The following is a 27,183-nucleotide window of genomic DNA, read 5'->3' on the forward strand; positions in this document are numbered from 1 at the left end:
ATTCAGATGACCAACTGACACATGAGAAAATGCTCAACATCACTCGGTATTAGGGAAATACAAATCAAAGCTACAGTGAGATACCACCTTAGGCCTGTCAGAATGGCCAAAATGAACAGCTCAGGAAACAACAGATGTTGGTGAGGATGCAGAGAAAGGGGAACCCTCTTACACTGTTGGCGGGAATGGAAATGGTGTAGCCACGCTGGAGAACGGTATGGAGGTTTCTCAAAAAGTTAAAAATAGAACTACCCTATCATCCAGCACTTGCACTACTAAGTATTTATCCAAAGGATACAAACAGCGATTCGAAGGGGCACATGTGCCCCAGTGTTTGTCACAGCAGTGTCCACAATAGCCAAGCTATGGAAAGAGCCCAGATGTTCATCGACAGATGAATGAATAAAGAAGAGATGGGATATATATATATATATATATATATATATATATATATATATATATATACACACACACACACACGCACACACACACACACAGGAATATTACTCTGCCATCAGAAAGAATGAAATCTTGCCATTTGCAGTGACATTGATGGAACTAGAGGGTATTATGCTAAGTGAAATAAGTCAGAGAAAGACAAATACCATATGCATTCACTCATATGTGAAATTTAAGAAACAAAGCAGATGAACATAGGGAAGGGAAGGCAAAATAAAATAAGATGAAAACAGAGAGGGAGGCAAACCATAAGAGACTCTTAACTATAGGAGACAAACGGAGGGTTGCTGGAGGGGAGGTGTATGGGCAGATGGGGTAATTGGGTGATGGGCATTAAGGAGGGTACTTGATGTAATGAGCACTGGGTGTTATATGTAGCTGATGAATCACTAAATTCTACCTCTGAAACTAATAGTACAGTATATGTTAACTAGATTGAATTAAAAAAAAAAAAAAAAAATAACTGCTAAAGGCTACCAGACTGAAATAGTTCGAAAACAAATAGGAAGATTGTAAACGCAGTCATATTTCATTAAATGTGAATGTTTTAAATACACCATTTAAAAGGCCAGAGATTGTCGGAATGGATAAAAAAGACCTGACTAGGCTGTCTAGGAGATGTGCACTGTATAAATAAAGCAACGGTTATGTTAAAAGTATGCAAAAAACTATATTATGAAATTATTGAAAAGCTTAAAAGTGGTTGTTTGAATATCAGACAAAACAGACATTAGGATAAGGGATATTACTGAAGGTAAAAGGAACATAACGGTAAGAGAATCAATTCTTCCAGGAGATAATATCCCGTGTTTGTGTATATTCATTATATCAAGCAAAAATGAGCAGAACTGAGGGTAGAAATAGACAAATTCAAAATTATTACTGGAGATTTCTGTAGTCTTCTCTTAGTGATTAATAGAAAGGATCAATGAAAATATAAAAGATTTGAAGAAAACTATCAATAACTAGACTTAATTGGTTTAATTGAACTATAATAATATTACTGTTATAAATTTATAAAGTACTTCACAACAGTGGAAGAATACAGATTTTATTTTAGTGCATATGAAATATTTAGCAGTGCAAACCATTGGCTGGGCAAAAAAGTCTTGATAAATTATAATGTATTGATATCATACAGAAGTGATCAATGATGGGTGCCTCTTGGTTGGGTTTGTGGAATATGCCACTCTTGATCTCGGGGTTGTAGGTTCGAGTCCTGTGTTGGATGTAGAGATTACTTAAAAATAAAATCTTTAAAAAAGTGATCAATGATGGGGTAATTCTTAATCTTCATGAGATGATTCTTTTATTTTTTATCAAGAATGAAGAAGCCATTACTAAAGATCCTCCAGATTTAAAAGTATAATGGGAGAATGTGTTCTCTGACTCTGATGGAATTAACTTAGAAATCAATAACAAAAAGATGTGTGGGAAACCCCTAAATATTTGGAAATTAAGTAACATCATTTTAAATATAATGCATGGTCCAAAGAAGAAATGATGAGGAAATCTAGAAACTATTTTGAGTTGAATGATAATGAAAGCACATATATCAAGATTTGTGACATAGGAAAAGCAGTGATTAAAGGTAAATATGGAGCTATAAATGCTTACTTTTAGAAGAGAAAGGATTTAAAACCATTGATCTAAACTTCCACCTTAAACAACTTAAATGCAAACTAAGCGGAAGGAAGCAAATAAAGATAAATGCAGAAATGAGTGAAATAAAAAACAATAAAACTAATGAAAGCAAAAATACTGGTATTTTTTTCTAGGTTATCCATTTACATTTTTAATTCACCAGATATTTTTATCACAATTATTTTATGTTAATGTCTTGTTTTGTTTATCACCTTTTTATTGAAGTTTAACATACTGAAAAGGGCACAAATCATTAAGTGTATACTTCAATGAATTTTCTTAAAAAAATTTTTTTTGAGCATAGTTGATGCACAGTATTGCATTAGTTTCAGGTGTGCAGTATAGTGATTCATCTTCTTTATACATTATGTATGCTCACCACAAGTGTAGCTACTATCACCGTACAACGCTATTACATCACTGACTATATTCCCTATGTTGTACTTTTAGTTCCATGATTTACTCATTCCATAACTGGAAGCTTGTATCTCCCACTCCTCCTTACCCATTTCACCCATCCCCCCATCCAGCTTCCTTCTGGTAACCATCAGTTTGTTCTCCATATTTAATAGAAATCTGACTAGGCTGATCTAAGAGTACCTCCCTCCCCCCCCCCACACACATTACCAATGATAGGATAATTCTTCATCTTCATAAGGTAATTCTTTTACACTTCATTAGGAATGAAGGTGGGGGCATTACTGTAGATCCTCCAGACCTAAAAGCACATTAGTAGAGAGTTACGAATGGCTTTTGCCAGTTCTTTCAACAATGAGAAGATACATATTACTAATATTAAGAAATACATTTGAATATATTTATAACATTTTAAAAAAGTAAATTGATCATTAAAAACCTTCCTTAAGAAAACTCTAGGCACAGATCACTGGTGGATTTTGTCAAACAGTTTAAGGATGAAAATAATACCAGTCTATGTAGACTATTTCAGAAAATAGATGAGGACATTACCCTTGTACCCAAATCAGGCAAAGACACAGGAGAAGAAAACTATAGACCAAAATCCTCGTTAACATAGATGTGAAATCCATAAAATATTAGCCGTTGAATCCAGGGACATGGAATTTAATATATCTTGACTGAATGGGGTTTATCTGAAAGATGTGAGATTGATGTATCATTTTAAAGTCAGCCAATGGAATTCACTATATTCATAGGTTTAAGGAGAAAACTCATATGATCACCTCAATAAATACAGGAAGTTTTTGGCAAAAGTCAGCACCAAGTTATGGTAGAAATTCTTAGGAAACTGAATAGAAGGAAAGATCAGCCTGATCAAGAGTATGTGAAAAACCTACAGCTAATATCATAGTTACACTTTCCCCCAAGACAAGATAAAGGAAAGAATGTTTGCTCTCATCACTTTTATTCAGCATTTTTTTTACATTTCATTTATTTATTTATTTTTATTATTATGTTACGTTCATCACCATACATTACATCATTAGTTTTTGATGTAGTGTTCCATGATTCACTGTTTGCGTATAACATCCAGTGCTCCATGCAGTACGTGCCCTCTTTAATACCCATCACCAGGCTAACCCACCCTCCAACCCCTCCCCTCTAGAACCTTCGGTTTGTTTCTCGGAGTCCATAGTCTCTCATGGTTCGTCTCCCTCTCCTATTTCCCCCCTTCATTCTTCCCTTCCTATCTTCTTCTTTTTTTTTTTTAACATAAAATGTATTAATGTTTCAGAGGTACAGGTCTGTGATTCAACAGTCTTGCACAATTCACAGCGCTCACCATAGCACATACCCTCCCTGAAGTCTATCACCCAGCCACCCCACCCCTCCCACCCCCCACCATTCCAGCAACCCTCAGTTTGTTTCCTGAGATTAAGAATTCCTGATATCAGTGAGATCATATGATACATGTCTTTCTCTGATTGACTTATTTCGCTCAGCATAATACCCTCCATTTCCGTCCACGTCGTTGCAAATGGTAAGATTTCATTCCTTTTGATGGCTGCATAATATTCCATTGTATATATATACCACCTCTTCTTTATCCATTCATCTGTCGGTGGACATCTTGGCTCTTTCCACAGTTTGGCTATTGTGGGCATTGTTGCTATAAACAGCGGGGTGCACGTACCCCTTCGGATCCCTACATTTGTATCTTTGGGGTAAATATCCAGTAGTGCAATTGCCGGATTGTATGGTAGCTCTATTTTCAACTTTTTGAGGAACCTCCATACTGTTTTCCAGAGTGGCTGCACCAGCTTGCATTCCCACCAAGAGTGGAGGAGGGTTCCCCTTTCTCTGCATCCCTGCCAACATCTTTTGTTTCCTGACTTGTTCATTTTAGCCATTCTGACTGGTGTGAGGTGGTATCTCATTGAGGTTTCGATGTGAATTTCCCTGATGCCGAGTGATGTTGAGTACTTTTTCATGTGTCTGTTGGCCATTTGGATATCTTCTTTGGAAAAAAGTCTGTTCATGTCTTCTGCCCATTTCTTGATTGGGTTATTTGTTCTTTGGGTGTTGAGTTTGATAAGTTCTTTATAGATTTTGGATACTAGCTGTTTATCTGATATGTCATTGGCAAATATCTTCTCCCATTTTATCGGTTGTCTTTTGGTTTTGTTGACTCTTTCTTTTGCTGTGCAAAAGCTTTTTTTGGTTCATTTTTGCCCTTGCTTCCCTTGCCTTTGACGATGTTTCTAGGAAGAAGTTGCTGTGGCTGAGGTCGAAGAGTTTGCTGCCTGTGTTCTCCGTTAGGATGTTGATCGACTCCTGTCTCACACTTAGATCTTTCAATGAACATTTTGAGTCTATTTTTGTGTGTGGTGTAAGGAAATGGTCCAGTTTCATTCTTCTGCATGGGGCTGTCCAATTTTCCCAGCACCATTTGTTGAAGAGACTGTCTTTTTTCCACTGGACATTCTTTCCCACTTTGTCAAAGATCAGTTGACCATAGAGTTGAGGGTTCATTTCTGGGCTCTCGATTCTGTTCCATTGATCTATGTGTCTGTTTTTGTGCCAGTACCATACTGTCTTGATGATGACAGCTTTGTAATAGAGCTGGAAGTACGGAATTGTGATGCCGCCTGCTTTGCTTTTCTTTTTCAATATTCCTCTGGCTATTCGGGGTCTCTTCTGGTTCCATACAAATTTTGGGATTATTTGTTCCATTTCTTTGAAAAAAGGGGATGGTATTTGGATGGGGATTGCATTGAATGTGTAGATTGCTCTAGGTAGCATTGACATCTTCACAATGTTTGTTCTTCCAATCCATGAGCATGGAACGTTTTTCCATTTCTTTGTGTCTTCTTCCATTTCTTTCATGAGTACTTTATAGTTTTCTGAGTACAGATCCTTTGCCTCTTTGGTTAGATTTATTCCTAGGTATCTTATGGTTTTGGGTGCAATTGTAAATGGGATCAACTCCTTAATTTCTCTTCTGTCTTGTTGTTGGTGTATAGGAATGCCACTGATTTCTGTGCATTGGTTTTATATCATGCCACTATACTTAATTCCTGTATGAGTTCTATCAGTTTTGGGGTGGAGTCTTTTGGGTTTTCCACATAAAGTATCATATCATCTGCAAAGAGTGAGAGTTTGACTTCTTCTTTGCCATTTTGGATGCCTTTTATTTCTTTTTGTTGTCTGATTGCTGTGGCTAGGACTTCTAATGCTATGTTGAATAGCAGTGTTGATAGTGGACATCCCTGCCGTGTTCCTGACCTTAGGGGGAAAGCTCTCAGTTTTTCCCCACTGAGAATGATATTCGTTGTGGGTTTTTCATAGATGACTTTTATGATATTGAGGTATGTACCCTCTATCCCTATACTCTGAAGAGTTTTGATCAAGAAAGGATGCTGTACTTTGTCAAATGCTTTTTCTGCATCTATTGAGAGGATCATGTGGTTCTTGTTCTTTCTTTCATTAATGTATCACATTGATTGATTTACGGATGTTGAACCAACCTTGCAGCCCAGGGATAAATCCCACTTGTTCATGGTGAATAATCCTTTTAATATACTGTTTGGATCCTATTGGCTAGTATTTTGGTGAGAGTTTTTGCATCCATGTTCATCAAGGATACGGGTCTGTAATTCTCCTTTTTGATGGGTTCTTTGTCTGGTTTGGGGATCAAGGTAATGGTGGCCTAAAAATGAGATTGGAAGTCTTGCTTCCATTTCTATTTTTGGAACAGTTTCAGAAGAATAGGTGTTAATTCTTTAAATGTTTGGTAGAATTCCCCTAGGAAGCCATCTGGCCCTGGGCTCTTGTTTGTTGGGAGATTTTTAACGACTGCTTCAATTTCCTTAGTCGTTATAGGTCTGTTCAGCTTTTCTATTTCTTTCTGGTTCAGTTTTGGAAGTTGATATATCTCTAGGAATGCCTCCATTTTTTCCAGATTATCTAATTTGCTGGCATATAGTTGCTTATAGTATGTTCTTATAATTGTTTGATCTCTCCTCTTTCATTCATGATTTTATTTATTTGGGTCATTTCTCTTTTCCTTTTGATAAGTCTGGCCAGGGGTTTATCAATCACGTTAATTTTTTCAGCAAACCAACTCCTAGTTTTGTTGATCTGTTCTACTGTTTTTTTTTTTTTTTTTTTTGGTTTGTATTTTATTGATTTCTGCTCTGATATTTATTATTTCTCTTCTGGGTTTAGGCTTACTTGCTGTTCTTTCTCCAGCTCCTTTAGGTGTAGGGTTAGGTTGTATATTTGAGACCTTTCTTGTTTCTTGAGAAAGGCTTGTATTGCTATATACTTTCCTCTCAGGACTGCCTTTGCTGTATCCCAAAGATTTTGAACAGTTGTGTTTTCATTTTCATTGGTTTCCATGAATTTTTTTTAATTCTTCTTTAATTTCCTGGTTGACCCATTCATTCTTTAGTAGGGTGCTCTTTAGCCTCCATGTATTTGAGTTCTTTCCGACTTTCCTCTTGTGATTGAGTTCTAGTTTCAAAGCATTGTGGTCTGGAAATAGGCAGGGAATGATCCCAGTCTTTTGGTACTGGGTGAGACCTGATTTGTGACCTAGGATGTGATCAATTCTGGAGAATGTTCCATGGGCAGTAGAGAAGAATGTGTCTTCTGTTGCTTTGGGATGGAATGTTCTGAATATATCTGTGAAGTCCATTTGGTCCAGTGTGTAATTTAAAGTCTTTATTTCCTTGTTGATCTTTTGCTTAGATGATCTTTCCATTTCAGTGAGGGGGGTGTTAAAATCGCCCACTATTACCGTATTGTTGTTGATGTGTTTCATTGCTTTTGTTATTAATTGGCTTACATAATTGGCTGTTCCCATGTTAGGGGCATAGATATTTACAATTGTTAGATCTTGTTGGATAGACCCTTTAAGTATGATATAGTGTCCTTCCAAATCTCTTATTACAGTCTTTGTTTTAAAATCTAATTTCTCTGATATAAGGATTGCTGCTCCAGGTTTCTTTTGGTGTCTGTTAGCGTGGTAAATGGTTTTCCACCCCCTCACTTTCAATCTGGGGGAGCCTTTGGATCTAAAATGAGTCTCTTGCAGACAGCATATCGATGGGTCTTGTTTTTTTATCCAATCTGATAGACTTTGTCTTTTGATTGGGGCATTTAGCCCATTTATATTCAGGGTAACTATTGAAAGATGAATTTAGTGCCATTGTATTGCCTGTAAGGTTACTGTTACTGTATATTGTTTGTGTTCCTTTGTGGTCTATGTTACTTTTAGGCTCTTTCTTTGCTTAGAGGACCCCTTTCAATATTTCTTGGAGGGCTGGTTTCGTGTTTGCAAATTCCTTTAGTTTTGTTTGCCCCAGAAGCTTTTTATCTCTCCTTCTATTTTCACTGACAGCCTAGCTGGATATAGTATTCTTGGCTGCATATTTTTCTCATTTAGTGCTCTGAATATATCCTGCCAGTCCTTTTCTGGCCTGGCAGGTCTCTGTGGATAGGTCTGTTGCCAATCTAATGTTTCTACCATTGTAGGTTACAGATCTGTTCTCCTGAGCTGCTTTCACGATTTTCTCTCTGTCTCTGAGACTCGTAAGTTTTACTATTAGATGTCGGCGTGTTGACCAATTTTAATGATTTTGAGGGGGGTTCTCTGTGCCTCCTGGATTTTGATGCCTGTTTCCTTCCCCACATTAGGGAAGTTCTCTGCTATAATTTGCTGCAATATAGCTTCTGACCCTCTCTCTCTTTCTTTTTCTTCTGGGATCCCAATTATTCTAATATTGTTTCATCTTATGGTATCACTTATCTCTCGAATTGTGCCCTCGTGATCCAGTAGTTGTTTCTCTTCTTCTCAGCTTCCTTATTTCCCATCATTTGGTCTTCTATATCAGTAATTCTCTTCTGCCTCATTTATCCTGGCAGTTAGAGCCTCTATTTTTGATTGCATCTTATTAATAGCCTTTTGGATTTGAACTTGGTTAGATTTTAGTTCTTTTATTTCTCCAGAAAGGGTTTCTCTCATGTCTTCCATGCTTTTTTTAAGCCCAGCTAGTATCTTTAAAATCATCATTCTGAATTCTAGTTCTGACATCTCACTCATGTCAGTATTGATTAGGTCCCTGGCAGTCGGTACTGCTTTTTTTTTTCGTGTGATTTTTTTCTGTCTTGTCATTTTGTCCAGAAGACAATAGATGAATGAGAGAACAAAATGATAACAGGGTAACAGTGCTCCCAGAAAATATACACTGAACAAATCAGAAAAGACCTGAAACCGGGGGAAAAGAAAGGGATAAAAGAAAAAAAAAAAAGGAAAAAGGTAAAAACAAACAAACAGAAAGAAAATTAAAAAAAGAATATCAAATATGATCATGCTGGTGCATAGATCAGTGCCACACACATTATTTGGGTGTATTTTGGTGTTTTAGAAGAAAGTGCCTCCCAAAATTTTAAAGAAGGAAAAACTTATACATGTACAAAAATAAAGGTAAATAGGGTGAAGGGATGGAACATGATTGTAAAGATGAAAATTGTAAAAGATTTTATAAAAGGAATTGGTAAGAAGTTGAAAAAAGAAAGTGATAAAGAAAAAGGGAGAGAATATGATCAGGTAGGAGACTAAAACAAAGCCATACACTAGAGATTTAGGGTATATTTTGGTCTGTTAGAAGAAACTGTATCCCAAAATTTTAAAGAGCAAACAACTTTATATATATATATATAAACATACATGCACACACACCAAAAATAAGGTTAACTACTATGCAGGGATAGAATAGGAGTTTAAAAGTTAAAAAAAAAAATGATTTTTAGAAGAAGGATTGGTAAGGTGTTGGTTGAGAAAGGGAAAAAGAAAAATTCAAAAAAAAATTAACTTTGAAAGACTAAAGAATCCTGGGAGAAAAGCCATGAATTCTATGTGCATTGTTCTCCTTGTGCTGAAGTTCTCCCGTTCTCATTGATCGGTAAACTTGGTCTTGGCTGGCTGTTCTTGCTGATATTTGGGGTGGGGGGGTGCTTTTTCAGTGGTTCTCAAATGTCTTTGCTGTCCTTGCTGAGGGCCGGGCTATGTAATCTGGTCGGGTTTGCTCTTGGGAGCTTTTGTTCCCTGCAAGCTTTCCGTACAGCTTTGGAGAAGGAGAGAGAAAATGGCAGCCTCCCAGTCTCCGCCCCAGAGGTGCCGAGAACTCGGGGCCCCACTCCTCAGTGAGCCCCCAGAGAAAAGCAATCACTCCTGTCTCCCTGGTCTCCGGCCACACTCCTGCTCACCCGGTCTGTGACCAAGCATTTCTGTCTCTGCCACAGGATCCCGTTTGGAGTCTCCAAATCCAGTAGATTCCTGCGGTGCCATCCAGTGCCGCTCCTCCTCGGGGAGGAAGGGGAGTCTCCCCGGATCTGCCTCTTCTTGGGTCCCCGCTGGAAGAGCAGTGGCCCGACTTTGCTGTGGATCATGGTTTATGGCAACCCTTAGCTGAGAGCCCACTCCTCTGCTCTGTCTCTGCAGCCGGCTTCCCCGCTTGGATATCTGGGAGCTCTGCCGCACTCAGGCACCCCCGGTATTTCTTTGACCCCGAGGGTCCTGAGACCACACTGTCCCAGCGAGGGTTCCAGTCCCCGCTTAGCCACTGGAGCGACGTCCCTCAGCAGAGCCGACTTCTAGAAGTTCCGATTTTGTGCTCTGCTGCTCTGTCACTTGCCAGTAGCGGCTGACAGAGGCCCCCTCCCCCTGCGTCTGTTTTCCGAATATCACCTCGGATTCACGTCTCTGCACGTCCTACCTTGCAGAAAGTGGTCGCTTTTCTGTTCAGAGAGTTGCTGCTCTTCTTTTCTTTGATCTCCTGTGAGTTTTAGGTGTTCAGAATGGTTTGATCCCTATCTAGTTGAATTCCTGGGAACAGATGAAATTTAGGTCTCCTACTCCTCCGCCATCTTGTTCCTTCCCCCCTTCTTCAGCATTTTACTGGAAGTTCTATTTAGTGTAATAAGTCAAAAAAAGGAAGTGAAAGACTTCAGTTTGTAAATTGAAAATGAAGAAGAAAAAAGTATTGTTGTTGTATGACATGGTTTTGTGCAGTTAAAATCATAAGGAATCTACAGGAAAAACTACTTCAAGTAAATCAGTATATAATTTTAAAAATGTAAAAAATAATTTTAAAAGAAATTAAAAATATCCCTTACAATAGCATTCAGAAAACACTTAGGGATAAATTAAAACATATATAGGATAAATATTACTGAGAAAATAAAGAAAACCTAAATTAAGTGGACAGATTTTTATTCATCAGATGTCTCAGTATTGTTAAGATATTAGTTCTCCCCAAATTGATTATAGTCACTGCAATCCCCGTAAGAATCCTAGCTGGCTTTTTGGATAGAAATTGACAAACTGATCATACATTTATATGGAGAATAAAAGAACTGCGATAGCTAAAATTTTTTGAGAAGCAGCAAAGTTGCTTATCTCTTTCCAAGATTTAATACAAGTACAGTATCCTTACTGGCAGGAGATTAGACATATATATAGATGAATACAACACAATAGAGTTCATAAATGGATTCACAGGTGTAACTAATTGACTTGTGACAGTTACCAAAGTAATTCAATAGGGAAAGGGCTTTTTTCTTTTTTTAAAAATTGTGGCCAATTTTACATAACAAAATTTATTATTGGTAGTTGGACCCCTATACACTGCTAATGGAAAGGTAAAATGATTCATGCTGTGGAAAACCTTTTGGTGGCTCCTCAAGAAGTTAAGCCTAGTTACCATATGACCCAGCAGTTCTACTCATTGATATATATCCAAGAAAATTAAAAACATCTATCCAAAAAAAAATGTACATAAATGCCCATAGCAGTATTTGTCCTTTTTTTTTTTTAAAGATTTTATTTATTTATTATAGAGAGAATGAGAGATAGCATGAGAGGGAAGAGGGTCAGAGGGAGAAGCAGACTCCCTGCTAAGCAGGGAGCCCGATGTGGGACTCGATCCCAGGACTCCAGGATCATGACCTGAGCCGAAGGCAGTCGCTTAACCAACTGAGCCACCCAGGTGCCCAGCAGTATTTATTCTTAATAGTCAAAATACAGAGACAACCCAACTGTCCATCAATGGATAAATGGATAAAAAATATGCTATAGACATACATAAAAGGAATGAAGTATTCATACATGCTACAATGTGGATGATCTCAAAAACATACTAAGTCAAAAAACCAGACACAAAAGGTCAGATATTGTATGATTCCGTGGATATGAAACCTCCAGGAGGGTTAAATCAGTAGAAACAGAAAGCAAAGTGGTCATTGCAAGGAACTGGGAGGAAGAAAGAATGGGGAGTGACTGTGTAACAGGCATGAGGTTTTCTTTCAGAGTAATGAAAATGTTTCAGAACTTGATAAAGGTGGTGGTTGTATGACCCTAAATGTACTAAGTACTACTGAATTGTATACTTTAAATTGGTTAATTTTATGTTACGTGAATTTCAGTTCAATTTTGAAAAATGTATTTCTTCATGGTAAGGGGTTCAGTTGTAGTACAAAATAATATTCCCTGTTTTAAAAAACCAGTATTCTATGTAGGAAAACAAGGGTAGAACCAGATAGTTGTGCAAGGAGAGGTGTAGGCAAGAAATGGGAAATGAAGAGACCAGGAGAGTCAGGTATTAAAAAATGTGAGCCAAAAAACATTAATGTACTTTCTAATTATTAATGACTAATTCTGAATGAGGGAATATGCACAGTTAACAGCAGTCTAGAACTATAAAAGGAATCATACAAAGGAAATACATTTACAGATTTGGCTTATCTGTTGTGGCACAGAAAGAAACTAGTTGGTGGTATCTGAAGGAATATTCTGGGTCTTTCTCACTATAGGAATCTCCTGGGGAAAAAAAACTGATCCAGAAAAATCTAACATGCAGTAATAAATAATGAAGAAGGGAAGGGCACTGCATCAATATCCAGTTGTCTCTGCACTGTTTGATGAATAAACTGTTCTTTACCTATTGAATTATTTTGGCACCTTTTTCAAAAATCATTTGCCTATAGATGTATGGTTTATTTCTGGACTCTCAGTTCTGTTAGTGTATATATGTCTGTATATATATGTATACATGTCTGTTGTACATATGTCTCTTCTATATCAGTATCACACTGGATACTGTAGCATTGTAGAAAGCTTTGAAATCAGGAGTTGTGAGTCTTTTGACTTTGATTTTTTTTTCTTTTTTCTTTTCCCTCAAGATTGTTTTCACTCTTCTGGGCCCCTTGAATTTCTTTGAACTTGAGGATCAGCTTTTCCATTTTACAAAAAAGACTCTTGGAATTTTGATAAGGATTGTATTGAATATGTACGTTTCTTTGGGTAGTAAGTATTATCCTCTTAATGGTATTAAGTCTCCCAAGCCATGAAGACTGGATGCCTTTTCAGTTATTTAGGTATTTTTAAATTCTCTGAGCAGTGTTTTATAGTTTTCAGTATAAACGTCTTTTACTTCTTTGGTTAAATTTATTTCTGTATATTTTATTCATTTAGACCATATCATAAATGGAATTATTTTCTTATTATTCTTTCCAGATTATTCATTGCTAGTGTATGGAGATACATCTAAATTTTGTGTGTTGATCTTTTATCCTGCAACTTTGCTGAATTTATTAGCTCTAACAGGTTTGTGTGTGTGTGTGTGTGTGTGTGTGTATGTGTGTATGTGTGTAGTCCTTAGAATTTTCTGTTTAAGATCATATCTGGGAATAAGGGTATTTCTACTTCTTCTGCTCTGATTTTGATGTGTTTTATTATTTTTTTTCTTGCCTTATTGATCCAGCTAGAATTTCCAATATAATGTTGCATAGAAGTGGCAAGGGTGGGCTTTCTTACCTTGTTCTTAATCTTAGGGTAAAGGTTTTTAGTCTTTCATCATTGAGTATGCTGTTAGTTGTAGGTTCTTCATAAATATCTTTTATGTCAAAGAAGTTCCCTTTATTCATAATTTATGTGTTTTTATCATGAAAGATTGGATTTTTCAAATACTTTTCCTGCATTGTTTGAACTGATTTTATTTTGTTTTGTTTTGTCTTTCCTTCAGTCTTTATGTGGGTGTAATGATTGCTCTGTGTTGAACCACTTTTGCAATCCTGGAATAAATCCCCTTTTAATATATTCTGGTTTGTTAGTATTTTGTTGAGGATTTTTGCATCTATATCTACAATGGATTTTGGTCTGTAGTTTTCTTTTTTTGTGCTCTCTTTGTCTGACTTTGTTGTTAGGATGCTTCTGACCTCATAGAATGACTTATGAAGTTTTCCCTCTTTAGTCTTTTGGGGAAGATTTATAAGATTAGTGTTAATTCTTTATATGGTAGAATTAAGCAGTGAAGCCATCTGGTCCTTGGCTTTTCTTTAATGGGATGCTTTTGATTACTGATATAATCTCTTTGTTATAAGTCAATTTGGATTTTCTGTTTTTTCTTGAGTCAGTTTTGGTAGATAGTATGTTTCTAGGAATTTTTTTCATTTCGTATAGGTTATCTAATTTGTTGACATGTAATTATTCATAGTATTATTTTCATATTTGTATTTCTGTGAGGTCAGTAGTAATATTACTGCTTTCGGTTCTGGTTTTCGTAATTTGAGTCTTCTCTCTCTCTCTCTCTCTCTTTTTAAAGATTTTATTTATTTATTTGGCAGAGAGAGAGAGAGCGAGAGAGGGAACACAAGCAGGGGGACTGGGAGAGGGAGAAGCAGGCTTCTTGTGGAGCAGTGAGCCCGATGTGGGGCTCAGTCCCAGGACCCCAGGATCATCACCTGAGCTGAAGGCAGACGCTTAATGACTGAGCCACCCAGGCGCCCACTTTTTTTCTTATTCAGTCTAGCTAAAGGTTTGTCCATTTTGTTAATCTTTTTGAAGAATCAGTCTTTGGTTTTGTTGATTTTTCTCTTATTTTTTTCTATTCTTTATTAGTCTCTAATTTTTATTACTTTCTTCCTTTTGCTGGCTTTGAGTTTAGTTTTTTTTTCTGTTCCTTAAGGTACAAAGTTAGATTATTGATTTTAAATCTTTTTTTATTTAAGATTTTATTTATTTGAGAGAAAGTGTGCAAGTGGGGGGGAGTAACAGAGGGAGGTAGACAAGCAGACTCTGCACTGCGTGCAGAGCCCACATGTTAGCTCGATCCCATGGCCCTAAGATCATGACCTGAACTGAAACAAAGTGTTGGACGCTCAACTGACTGAGCCACCCAGGTGCCCCTTAATTCTTTTTAAGAAGATATTTACAGGTATAAGTTCCCTTTTGGTCATAATAGATTTTGTATGATTTCAGTCTTTTAAAATTCATTGAAACTTGTTTTCATATGTTCTAGCTTAGAGAATGTTCCATCCCCACTTAAGAAAAATATGTATTTATGTTTTTTTCGGGTAGGGTGTTCTATAAATATTATATCTATTCAGTTTATACTATTTTTCAAGTCCTCTATTTCCTTATTGATGTTTATTGAAGGTAGGATATTGATATCTCTAGCTGTTATTGTAAAACTGTCTATTTCTTCTTTCAATTCTGTCAATTTATTTATTCTGGAGGCTCTGTAATTAGGTATGTATATATTTCTTATTTTTATATCTTCTTGATGAATTTTTTATCAGTATATAATGTCCTTTTTATTCTCTTATAAAATTTTTTTAGTTAAAGTCTACTTTATCTAATATTAGGATAGCCAGCCATCCTTTCTTTTGGTTATTAACTGCACATATATTTTTCCATTCTTTCACTTTTCACCTCTTTGTATCTTTGAATCTGAAGTGAGTCTTCTGTAGACAGCATATAGTTGGATCATGTCTTTTTATCAATTCTGCTAATCTCTGCCTTCTTATTGGAGAGTTTAATCCATTTATACCTAAAATAATTACTGATAAGGATGCCTTTAGTTCTGCTATTTTGCTATTTGTTTTTGGCCTATCATTCTTTTTTCCTCAATTTCCTCAATTCTTTACTCTCTCTCCTTTTTGTTTATTTGACTTTTTTGTATTGTACTGTTTTGATTCCTCTTTCATGTATTTCTGTATATTTTTTAGTTATTTTCTTAGTGGTTACTCTAGGGGTTATAAATAGCCTGTTCAATTTATAACAATCTATTTTGAATTAATACCAGCTTAGCTTCTGTAGTATATAAAAACTGTTCTTGTACAGCTCCATCTCTCTTTATGTTCATTTTTCTTCTTTGATTTTTCTTTGTGCTCCCCAGACTAGACAATTGCATTTGATCTTCAAGTTCTCTGATCTTTCTTCTGCTTTCTCAGAGTTGCTATTGAAAGCTTGTAGTTAGTTTTTCATTTCAGTTATTGTACTTTTCAACCCCAGAATTTTTTTCTTTGGTTCCTTTTGAAGTAATTTGTATCTCTTTATTGATAGTCTCTATTTGTTGACACACTGTCTTTCTGGTTCCCATTAGCTCTTTGTTCATGGATTCTTTGAACTCTCAGAATATTTAAGATGATGATTGAAAAGTCTTTGCCCAGTAAGTCTACTGTCTCTTCTTCCGCACAGTTTCTGTCAGTTTCTCGTTTGAATGGGTCATACTTTCTTATTTCTTAGCATACATCACTATTTCCTTTTTAAAAAGTGATTATTTTAAATATTATAATGTAATATCTTTGGAAATTAGATTCTTCCTCCTCCACCTTATGGTTTGTTTTTTGTTGCTTTCTGTGGGTTGTTACCTGTTTATGAACTTTTCTAAACTATTTTTGTAATTATTTTGGTGGTGTGCTGTCTCTGTCTTAGTCTGCTTGGGCTACCATGACAACATATCATAGAGCAGATTTATTTTCTCATAATTCTGAAGGCTGAAAGTCTGAGATCATGTTGCCAGCATGATTGGTTTCTGGTGAGAACTCTCTTCCTGACTTGCAGATGGCCACCTTCTCCCTTGGCTCTCACATGGCAGGGAGAAAGAGAGACAGAGACAGAGACAGAGAGACAGAGAGAGAAAGGAAACACCCGCTGGTGTCTCTTCTGATACGAGGCACTAATCCCATTATAAGGGGGCACTAATCCCGGTATGAGGGCCCCACCTTCATCACCTCATTTAAACCTGATTATCTCCCAAAGGCCCCCCGCCATCTCTCAGTACCATCACAGTGGGGATTAGGGGTTCAACATATGAATTTTGGTGTGTATATGGGGGTGGGGCACAGACAATGGGTACATAATGGTCTCTGAAATCTTTTCTTCTTTAGCTGTGGTCTGCTAGTAGTATAAGAGAGATTTCCTTGACTATCTGAAGTAAAAAAAAAAAAAAAAAAGAGAAGAAAGAAAATCCTTTCTTAGTCTTTGCAGACTGGGTCTGTGTTGGAGCGCTCTGACACTTAGGCTATTTACACGTCTGTCTTTACTTCCTGTTTATGCTGAGCCTAGAGATGAGCCAGTAGTTTTCTCAGGTCTTCTCTGAGTAGGTTTCTTGCCTTGCACATATGCATGGCTTTCTAAATTCCCAGTGTTTTTTAATGTCCTAATTTCCCAAAGAAACTCTCTTGCCGTTTTTTCTTGCAGGTTTTTGGTATGTCTTGTTGTTTGCCTCAACTGGAATATTTTGTCCCAGGTGGCAGTGAGGTTTTCATTTGCCTTAAAAATTTCTCTGAAGAGGGGCGCCTGGGTGGCTCAGTCGTTAAATGCCTACCTTAGGCTCAGGTCATGATCCCAGGGTCCTGGGATCAAGCCCCGCATGGGGCTCCCTGCTCAGTGGGAAGCCTGCTTCTCCCTCTCCCACTCCCCCTGCTTGTGTTCCCTCTCTCGCTGTGTCTCTGTCAAATAAATAAATAAAATCTTAAAATTTTTTTTTTTTCCTGAAGAATGCCCTCTGCATAGCTGCTTTTCTGTACTAAGAGATTTTCAAGTTGATAAAATAAAGGAGAGAGCCTTGAGTCAGTTCTTCAGGTAGCCCTGCACAGGTCACAGCAGACAAAAAAATTTTTTTAGAACAGAGTCTGCTTTGCTCCCTCTAGAACCAGAGACCAGGGTTTAACTGTTGGAATGTGGGCTGGTATATTCAAGACTGCCACAGAGCCAAGAGAGGGAAAGGGAAATGAAAACATCACAAAGCTTTCACATTGTTTTGAAGTACTTTTTTCATGTTTTATCATTTGTTTGATTGATGTAAACCTTTGATTGATTTCCAGAATTTTGAGAAATTTGGTTCTGACAGTTTTTGCTCCATTTTTAGCTGTTTCTATGGAGGGGACAGGCCCTTGGAACTACCTCCTATATGTTTTTCTGAGGGGTAAGAAGGGTGATGTCATTGAGGAAGTGTATTTTGCTGGTGTTTTCTGATATTTGTTGCTGTTAGGCTCACAGTTACCCCCCTATAGTTTTTCTCTCCTGTTCCTCCTGTGCAGCTTCTGCCCTATCTTAACTCCTTCTTAGCTGCTTTTATGAGTATTTTAGAACCTTTGGGTTATTCCTGTTTTTTCATTCGGCTTAAAATAAGGATTGCATTTTTTTTCTCTTTAAATTTATTGTTATGTTAACCACCATACATTACAACATTAGTTTTTGATGTAAGGATTGCATTTTTTAATGTCTTGTTTGCTTTGTTGCATTTTTATGGTATCCAGGAATCAAATTTTGTTCCCTTTACTCCCCAAATTTCCCTCTTAATGCTTGTTATCAACCCTTACTCCTACCCCAAGCCTCTGGTAATAATTAATATGTTTTCTGTTTTTATAATTTTGTCTTTTCTAAAATGTCATATAAATGGAATTATACAGTATGTATCCTTTTGAGCCTGGCTTTCACTTAGCATAATGCATTTGAGAATTTCTCCACATCATTTTGAGTTCAAATCAATAATTTGTTCATTTTTTGTTGCTGAGTAGTTTTCTGTTGTATGAATGTATAGTTGAAGGACATTTGGGGTGTCTTCTGTTTTCAGTGATTATGAATAATGCTGTGGTAAACTTTCATTTTATAATTTCATGTGAACATAGTTTTAATTTCTTTTGGATAAGTAAATACCTAGGAAGTGGGATTACTGTGTTATAACTTTCTTAGATATTGCTAACCTGTTTTGTAAAGTGGCCACATAATTTTGATATACATGTGTACATCACACATATGTCAGTGTACGAGAGTTCTGATTTTTCTGCATCCTTACCATCACTTGATATTGTTAGTGTTTTGGATTTTAGCACTCTAATGTATGGAAGTGGAATCTCTCTATGTTTGTTTTATATTTTCCTATTGAGTAATGCTTTTGAGCATTTTTTCATGTATATTTGTGTATCTTCTTTAGGGAAGTTTCTGTTGAAATCTTTAGCTATTTATTATTTATTTTAATTGAGTTTTGAGAATTCTTATATTGTGGTTATTAGTCCTTTGTTAGATGTGTTGTGCAGTTATTTTCTCCCAGTCTTTGGCTTGCTGTTTCATTTCTTAACAGTGTTTTTCAAAGAGCAGTTCTTAATTTTAAAGAAGTCCATTTTATCGGTTTTTTGGGTTTTGCTTTTGCTGTTGAATATAAAGCTCATGAAGATTTCTTCCTATGTTTTCAGTACTAAAAATAGAATGAAAGTCATAAATAATTAAAAAGTTTTTAGTATTCATGTTAAAATAAAAAGAAGCAGGTGAAATTAATTTAAACGTTGTTTTAATTAAGCCAACATTTTCAAAATTGTCATCTCAATACACATTGAATAGAAAATTATTACTATATTTAAAGATTTTATTTTTATGTAATCTCTCTATCCAACGTGGGGTTCAAACTTATAACCCTAAAATCAAGCATTGCATGCTCTACTGATTGAGCCAGCCAGATGCCATGAAAAATTAATAATAAGTATTTACAGTTTTATTTTTGTACTAAGTCCTACTCGCATGTGTATTTAACACAGCACATACTAAGTCAGTTGAGGTGCATTTCAAGGGTTCACTAGCCATGTATGTCTAGTGGTTACCATAGCAGACAGCACAGATCTGCAAGTCTTAGAGTTTTAGGTTTTACTTTATTTTATTTATTTATTTTTTTAGGTTTTACTTTAAATCTGTTATTTATTTTAAGTTAAATTTTGTATAAAGTATAAGGTATAAGGTATGGATTGCAGTTCTTCTTTTTATATGGTTGTCTGTCAGAAACTTTTTTTTTTTTTAAAGTAGGCTCCATGCCCAGCATGGAGCCCCATTAGAAACTTTTTAAAAAAAGTTGTTCTGGGCAATTAGAAATCTCGAGATCATTCTGGGCTCCAAAGCTCAACATTTAAACAGACTTTCTTTTATTGCTTTAATTTATTGTTTTTTGTTTCAGTGCAATGTAAATTTATTTTGTAATTAACAATTTTCAAACCATATTTATAAATTGCTCAGAAGTGTTAGGCATTTAGTGGCTTTATTCATATACCTTTCTAAAACTGAAATAACACATTATGCTTTTTTATCTTTTTAAGATTAACCTCCCCATTCCCAAACTTGTATCTAAAATTTTCACTTTGCTTCCAGGCGTGTACTGGCATTGAAAACATTGATGAAGCTATTACATTGCTTGAACAAAATAATTGGGACTTAGTGGTAAGTACTTTTATCTTTTCTCTTTTTTCCAGCTTTATTGAGATATAACTAATGTATAACATTGTGTAAATTTAAGGTGTATAATGTGATGATTTGATGTACATACATATCGTGAAATGATCATCACAATAAGGTGAGTTAACACATCCATCACCTCATGTGGTTACTTTTTTTGTGTGTGGTAAGAACTTTGAAGATTTACTCTTTTATCTATTTTCAAGTATACAGTGTAGTATCGTTAACTATAGTTACCTTGCTATACATTAGATCACCAGAACTTACTCATTTATACTTGGAAGTTTGTATTCTTTGATCACCTTCACTCACTCTCCCTAGCAACCACCAATCTAATCTGTTTCTGTGAATTCCATTTTCTTTTAAATTCCACATATAAGTGAGATCATACAATATTTGTTTTTCTCTCTCTGAGTTATTTCAAGAAATTTTTTCTTTTTTTGGACCAGTAATCAAATTTTATTAATTTTTCAATATCTTTAATGTTCCTTATAGATGATTTAGCATACCATAACCCATTTATAACTCTAATCTAAATGAATAAAATCTAAATGTCTTTAATATGAAGTTTGTAATTAGTTCAGTATTAAATTACTAAATTATTATGAATTCTTAGATAATTTAAATAATTGTTAAAGTTGTTCTCTTATGTTACTGTGTATTAAGGTTCCTCTTCCCCTGTAATATTTTGGTGGAGATGCTTGTTAGGAGAGAAAATGCAGACTTGTCTAAATGTCAGAATAAGTCTATTTGATGTTTTCCCTTCACTTCCTGGGGCCCACACTGATGATCACTCCTTTCTAAAGCTATTAAAGAAGTGACATTTTGTTGGGTGTTTTTAAAAAAAAATTTTTTTAAATGAACTTCAGAGAGTTTATTATAGAAGTCTTTTAGTTTTTTGCGTGGTGGGGAGGCAGTAACTCAAAATCAAATCCTGGCACAGCATTACACATTCACAGAATTGTAATTTACTTACAATTGCAAGGCACACTAAACATGAATTGTTTAACAGTATAGGAACAGCACTAGTTGTGTTGGGATGACACAGGTGTCCCTCAGTGCCTTTGAAGTCCTAAAAAAGTCTAAGTTACAATTTTGAAGAAGTGTTAATTTTCAAAGGTCAAAACTTGAAATGTGTGCTTAGAACTGAGATTAAATATGTAGATAGTTTCGAGTCCATGCATGCATGGACTTATATAATCAACTATCAATTGTCTGTGTTTTGTGTAGATTTACTATTAACTTTTTTTACTCAAAATGTAAAAGCCTCTATTTTCTACTTGTACAAGTAATTAACATTTTCTAGTATATTATTCAAGGGTATTTTCTCTTAATTGTGTGATTAAAATTACTTTTTATATAAATGAGGTAATTCTCCTACTATTTTGAAATCTGCACTTTTCAATTAATAATCCGTCATGGATGTCTAAGTAAATGTGATTGCTCATTCTTTATAATGTTCATTTAATGTTTGCATGGTATTCCAAGGGGTGGTTATAGCATAATAATTTTACCAGTCAGTGCTATGCTGTTAGACATTTGGGGTTTTGCAGTATTTTGCTATATACACATTACTTTAGAGAATATTCTTGGACATTCATCCTTGCATACTTAACCCATTATTTTCCTAGAAGATATTGAATAAATTCAATTCATAAGTGTATTTCTGTGTCAAATTGTCTGTGTGTATATATATACACACACACTTTATATATATATATGATTTAATTTATTTAGGTTTTTGGTATTTATACTTAAATTGCTTTCCAGGATGGTTGCACTAATTTAAATCTCTGTCAAATATATACATTTTTGAGATTGCTTATTTCATTAAACCAGAGCTTCCTTATTTTTCATTTAGGGCATGTTTGGGCACTTGTCAAAATTTATAAATGTTTGTATGGCCTGACTCCAAATCCATGCTTTTACCATGCTGTAATCTTTTAAAAAGATATTTTTATATTTTTTAAAAAAGTTTTTAAGTTAATCACTTGCTACTCATCATGACAAGGATACTCTGTAATCCCCTATCACATATTTCACCCATCCCTCTGCCCACCTCCCCTTTGAGGTGACCATTAGTTTGTTCTCTATAGTTAAAAGTCTGTTTCTTGGTTTGTGTGTGTTTCTCCTTTTTTTCCCCTTTACTCCTTTGCTTTGTTTAAGTTACACATATGAGTGAAATCATATGGTATTTGTCTTTTTCTGACTGACTTATTTCACTTAGCATTATATACTCTAGGTCCATTCACGTAGTTGTAAATGGCGAGATTTCATTCTTTTTTATGGCTGAATAATGTTCCACACACATATGTGTGTGTGTATATATATATATATACACACCACATCTTCCTTATCCATTTATCTGTTGATGGACATCTTGGCTCTTTCCACAGTTTGGCTATTGTGGACATTGCTGCTATAAACATCAGGGTGCACGTACCCTTTCAGATCCCTACATTTGTATCTTTGGGGTAAATACCCAGTAGTGTAATTGCTGGGTCGTATGGTAGCTCTATTTTCAACTGTTTGAGGAACCTCCATACTGTTTTCCAGAGAGGCTGCACCAGCTTGCATTCCCACCAACAGTGTAGGAAGGTTCCCCTTTCTCCGCATCCCCGCCAACATCTGTCGTTTCCTGACTTGTTAATTTTAGCCATTCTGACTGGTGTGAGGTGGTATCTCATTGAAGTTTTGATTTGGATTTCCCTGGTACTGAGTGATGTTGAGCACATTTTCATGTGTCTGTCGGCTATTTGGATGTCTTCTTTGGAAAAATGTCTGTTTATGTCTTCTGCCCATTTCTTGATTGGATCATTTGTTCTTTGGGTGTTGAGTTCGATAAGTTCTTTATAGATTTTGGATACTAGCTGTTTATCTGATATGTCATTTGCAAATATCTTCTCCCATTTTGTCGGTTGTCTTCTGTTTGTTGACCTTTTTTTTTTTGCTGTGCAAAAGCTTTTTACCTTGAAGAAGTCCCAATAGTTCATTTTTGCCCTTGCTTCCCTTGCCTTTTGGCGATGTTTCTAGGAAGTTGCTGCGGCTGAGGTCGAAGAGGTTGCTGCCTGTGTTCTCCTTTAGGATGTTGATGGACTCCTGTCTCACATTTAGGTCTTTCAACCATTTTGAGTCTATTTTTGTGTGTGGTGTAAGGAAATGGTCCAGTTTCATTCTTCTGCGTGTGGATGTCCAATTTTCCCAACACCATTTGTTGAAGAGACTTTTTTCCACTGGACATTCTTTCCCGCTTTGTCGAAGATTAGTTGACCATAGAGTTGAGGGTCCATTTCTGGGCTCTCGATTCTGTTCCATTGATCTATGTGTCTATTTTTGTGCCAGTACCATACTGTCTTGATAATGACAGCTTTGTAATAGAGCTGGAGGTCTGGAATTGTGATGCCACCAGCTTTCCTTTTCTTTTTTAACATTCTTCTGGCTATTCGCGGTCTTTTCTGGTTCCATACAAATTTTAGGATTATTTGTGCCATATTTTTTGAAGAAAGTTGATGGTATTTTGATGGGGATTGCATTAAATGTGTTTGATTGCTCTAGGTAGCATAGACATCTTCACAATATTTGTTCTTCCAATCCATGGGCATAGAATGTTTCTCCATTTTTTGTGTATTCCTCAATTTCTTTCATGAGTATTTTATAGTTTTCTGAGTACAGATCCTTTGCCTCTTTGGTTAGATTTATTCCTAGGTATCTTATGGTTTTGGGTGCAATTGTAAATGGGATCGACTCCTTAATTTCTCTTTCTTCTGTCTTGTTGTTGGTTTATAGGAATGCCACTGATTTCTGTGCATTGATTTTATATCCTGCCACTTTACTGAATTCCTGTATGAGTTCTGGCAGTTTTGGGGTGGAGTCTTTTGGGTTTTCCACATAAAGTATCATATCATCTGCAAACAGTGAGAGTTTGACTTCTTCTTTGCCATTTTGGATGCCTTTGATTTCTTTTTGTTGTCTGATTGCTGTGGTTAGGACTCTAATGCTATGTTGAATAACAGTGTTGATAGTGAACATCCCTGCCGTGTTCCTGACCTTAGGGGGAAAGCTCTCATTTTTCCCCATTGAGAATGATATTTGTTGTGGGTTTTTCATAGATGGCTTTTGATATTGAGGTATGTACCCTCTATTCCTATACTCTGAAGAGTTTTGATCAAGAAAGGATGCTGTACTTTATCAAATGCTTTTTCTGCATCTATTGAGAGGATCATGTGGTTCCTGTTCTTTCTTTTATTAATATATTGTATCACACTGATTGATTTGCGGATGTTGACTCAACCTTGCGGCCCAGGGATAAATCCCACTTGTTCGTGGTGAATAATCCTTTTAATGTACTGTTTGGATCCTTTTGGCTAGTATTTTGGTGAGAATTTTTGCATCCATGTTCATCAAGGATACGGGTCTGTAATTCTCCTTTTTGATGGTGTCTTTGGTTTGGGGATCAAGGTAATGCTGGCCTCATAAAACGAGTTTGGAAGTCTTGCTTCCATTTCTATTTTTTGGAACAGTTTCAGAAGAATAGGTGTTAATTCTTCTTTAAACATTTGGTAGAATTCCCCTAGGAAGCCATCTGGCCCTGGGCTTTTGTTTGTTGGGAGATTTTTGATGACTGCTTCAATTTTCTTAGTGGTTATAGGTCTGTTCAGCTTTTCTCTTTCTTCCTGGTTCAGTTTTGGTAGTTGTTACATCTCTAGGAATGCCTCCATTTTTTTCCAGGTTATCTAATTTGCTGGCATATAGTTGCTCATAATATGTTCTTATACTTGTTTGTATTTCTTTGGTGTTGGTTGTGATCTCTCCTCTTTCATTCATGATTTTGTTGATTTGGGTCATTTTTCTTTTTGATAAGTCTGGCCAGGGGTTTATCAATCGTGTTAATTCTTTCAATGAACCAACTCCTAGTTTGTTGATCTGTTCTACTGTTCTTTTGGTTTCTATTTCATTGATTTCTCCTCTGATCTTTAATATTTCTCTTCTCCTGCTGGGTTTAGGGTTTACTTGCTGTTCTTTCTCCAGCTCCTTTAGGTGTAGGGTTAAGTTGTGTATTAGAGACCTTTCTTGTTTCTTGAGAAAGGCTTGTATGGCTATATACTTTCCTCTCAGGACTGCCTCTGCTGTATCCCAAAGATTTTGAACAGTTGTGTTTTCATTTTCATTTGTTTCCATGAATTTTTTTAAATTCTTCTTTAATTTCCTGGTTGACCCATTCATTCTTTAGTAGGATGCTCTTTAGCCTCCATGTATTTGAGTTCTTTCTGATTTTCCTCTTGTGATTGAGTTCTAGTTTCAAAGCACTGTGGTCTGAAAATAGGCAGGGAATCATCCCAATCTTTTGGTACCAGTTGAGACCTGATTTGTGACCTAGGATGTGATCTATTCTGGAGAATGTTCCATGGGCAGTAGAGAAGAATGTGTATTCTGTTGCTTTGGGATGGAATGTTCTGAATATGTCTGTGAAGTCCATTTGGTCCAGTGTGTTATTTAAAGTCTTTATTTCCTTGTTGATATTTTGTTTAGATGATCTGTCTATTTCAGTGATGGGGGCGTTAAAGTCCCCTACTATTATTGTATTGTTGTTGATGTGTTTCATTGCTTTTGTTATTAATTGGCTTACATAAGTGGCTGCTCCCATGTTAGGGGCATAGATATTTACAATTGTTAGTTCTTGTTGGATAGATCCTTTAAGTATGATACAGTGTCCTTCCTCATCTATTACAGTCCTTGGTTTAAAATCTAATTTTTCTGATATAAGGATTGGCACCCCAGCTTTCTTTTGGTGTCCATTAGCATGGTAAATAGTTTTCCACCCCCTCACTTTCAGTCTGGGGGAGCGCTGGGTGTAAAATGAGTCTCTTGCAGACAGCGTATCGATGGGTCTTGTTTTTTAATCCAATCTGATAGCTTGTTTCTTTTGATTGGGGCATTTAGCCCATTTACATTCAGGGTAACTATTGAAAGATATGAATTTAGTGCCATTGTATTGTCTGTAAGGTGACTGTTACTGTATATTGTCTGTGTTCCTTTCTGGTCTCTGTTACCTTTAGGTTCTCTCTTTGCTTAGAGGACCCCTTTTAATACTTCTTGTAGGGCTGGTTTCGTGTTTGCAAATTCCTTTAGTTTTGTTTGTCCTGGAAGCTTTTTATCTCTCCTTCTATTTTCAGTGACAGCCTAGCTGGATATAGTATTCTATATACTGGCTGCATATTTTTCTCATTTAGTGCTCTGAATATATCCTGCCAGTCCTTTTCTGGCCTGGCAGGTCTCTGTGGATAGGTCTGTTGCCAGTCTAATGTTTCTACCATTGTAGGTTACAGATCTGTTCTCCTGAGCTGCTTTCACGATTTTCTCTTTGTCTCTGAGACTCGTAAGTTTTACTATTAGATGTCGGGATGTTGACCTAATTTGATTTTGAGGGGCGTTCTCTGTGCCTCCTGGATTTTGATGCCTGTTTCCTTCCCCACATTAGGGAAGTTCTCTGGTATAATTCGCTCCAATATACCTTTTGTCTCTCTCTCTCTCTCTCTTTCTTTTTCTTCTGGTATCCCAATTATTATTGTTTTATCTTATGGTATCGTTCATCTCTCGAATTGTGCCCTCGTGATCCAGTAGTTGTTTCTCTTCTTCTCAGCTTCCTTATTTTCCATCATTTGGTCTTCTGTATCAGTAGTTCTCTCTTCTGCCTCATGTATCCTGGCAGTTAGAGCCTCCATTTTTGATTGCACCTCATTAATAGCCTTTTTGATTTCAACTTGGTTAGATATTAGTTCTTTTATTTCTCCATAAAGGGTTTCTCTAATATTTTCCATGCTTTTTTTGAGCCCAGCTGGTATCTTTAAAATTGTCATTCTGAACTCTAGTTCCAACATCTCACTAATGCCTATATTGATTAGGACTCTGTCAGTCTGTACTGCCTCTTGTTCTTTTTTTTTTTTTTGAGGTGATTTTTTTCCATCTTGTTATTTTGTCCAGAGGAGAATAGATGAATGAGAGAACAAAATGCTTAGAGGGTAACAATGACCCCAGAAAAATACACACTAAGCAAATCAGAAGAGCCCTGAAACCGGGGGAAGAAAGGGAAA

At 36.1% G+C, this 27,183-nt stretch overlaps 1 protein-coding gene across 3 annotated transcripts in view; it reads left to right on the forward strand.

The window, feature by feature from the left end:
• Nucleotides 1-27,183, forward strand: part of FAF1 (Fas associated factor 1) — a 489,058-nt gene that overhangs the window by 60,832 nt on the left and 401,043 nt on the right. For all 3 annotated transcript variants that reach the window (XM_028106760.2, XM_028106761.2, XM_028106762.2), the window contains one exon: nucleotides 20,009-20,077. In XM_028106760.2, the coding sequence (XP_027962561.1) occupies nucleotides 20,009-20,077 (69 nt within the window). Of the gene's footprint in view, nucleotides 1-20,008; nucleotides 20,078-27,183 lie in introns of those variants that run through there.

This window comes from Eumetopias jubatus, unplaced genomic scaffold, assembly GCF_037043125.1.
Source record: "Eumetopias jubatus isolate StellerSeaLion01/CBP00866 unplaced genomic scaffold, mEumJub1_p1.0 scaffold_4, whole genome shotgun sequence".
Taxonomy (NCBI): Eukaryota; Metazoa; Chordata; class Mammalia; order Carnivora; family Otariidae; genus Eumetopias; species Eumetopias jubatus.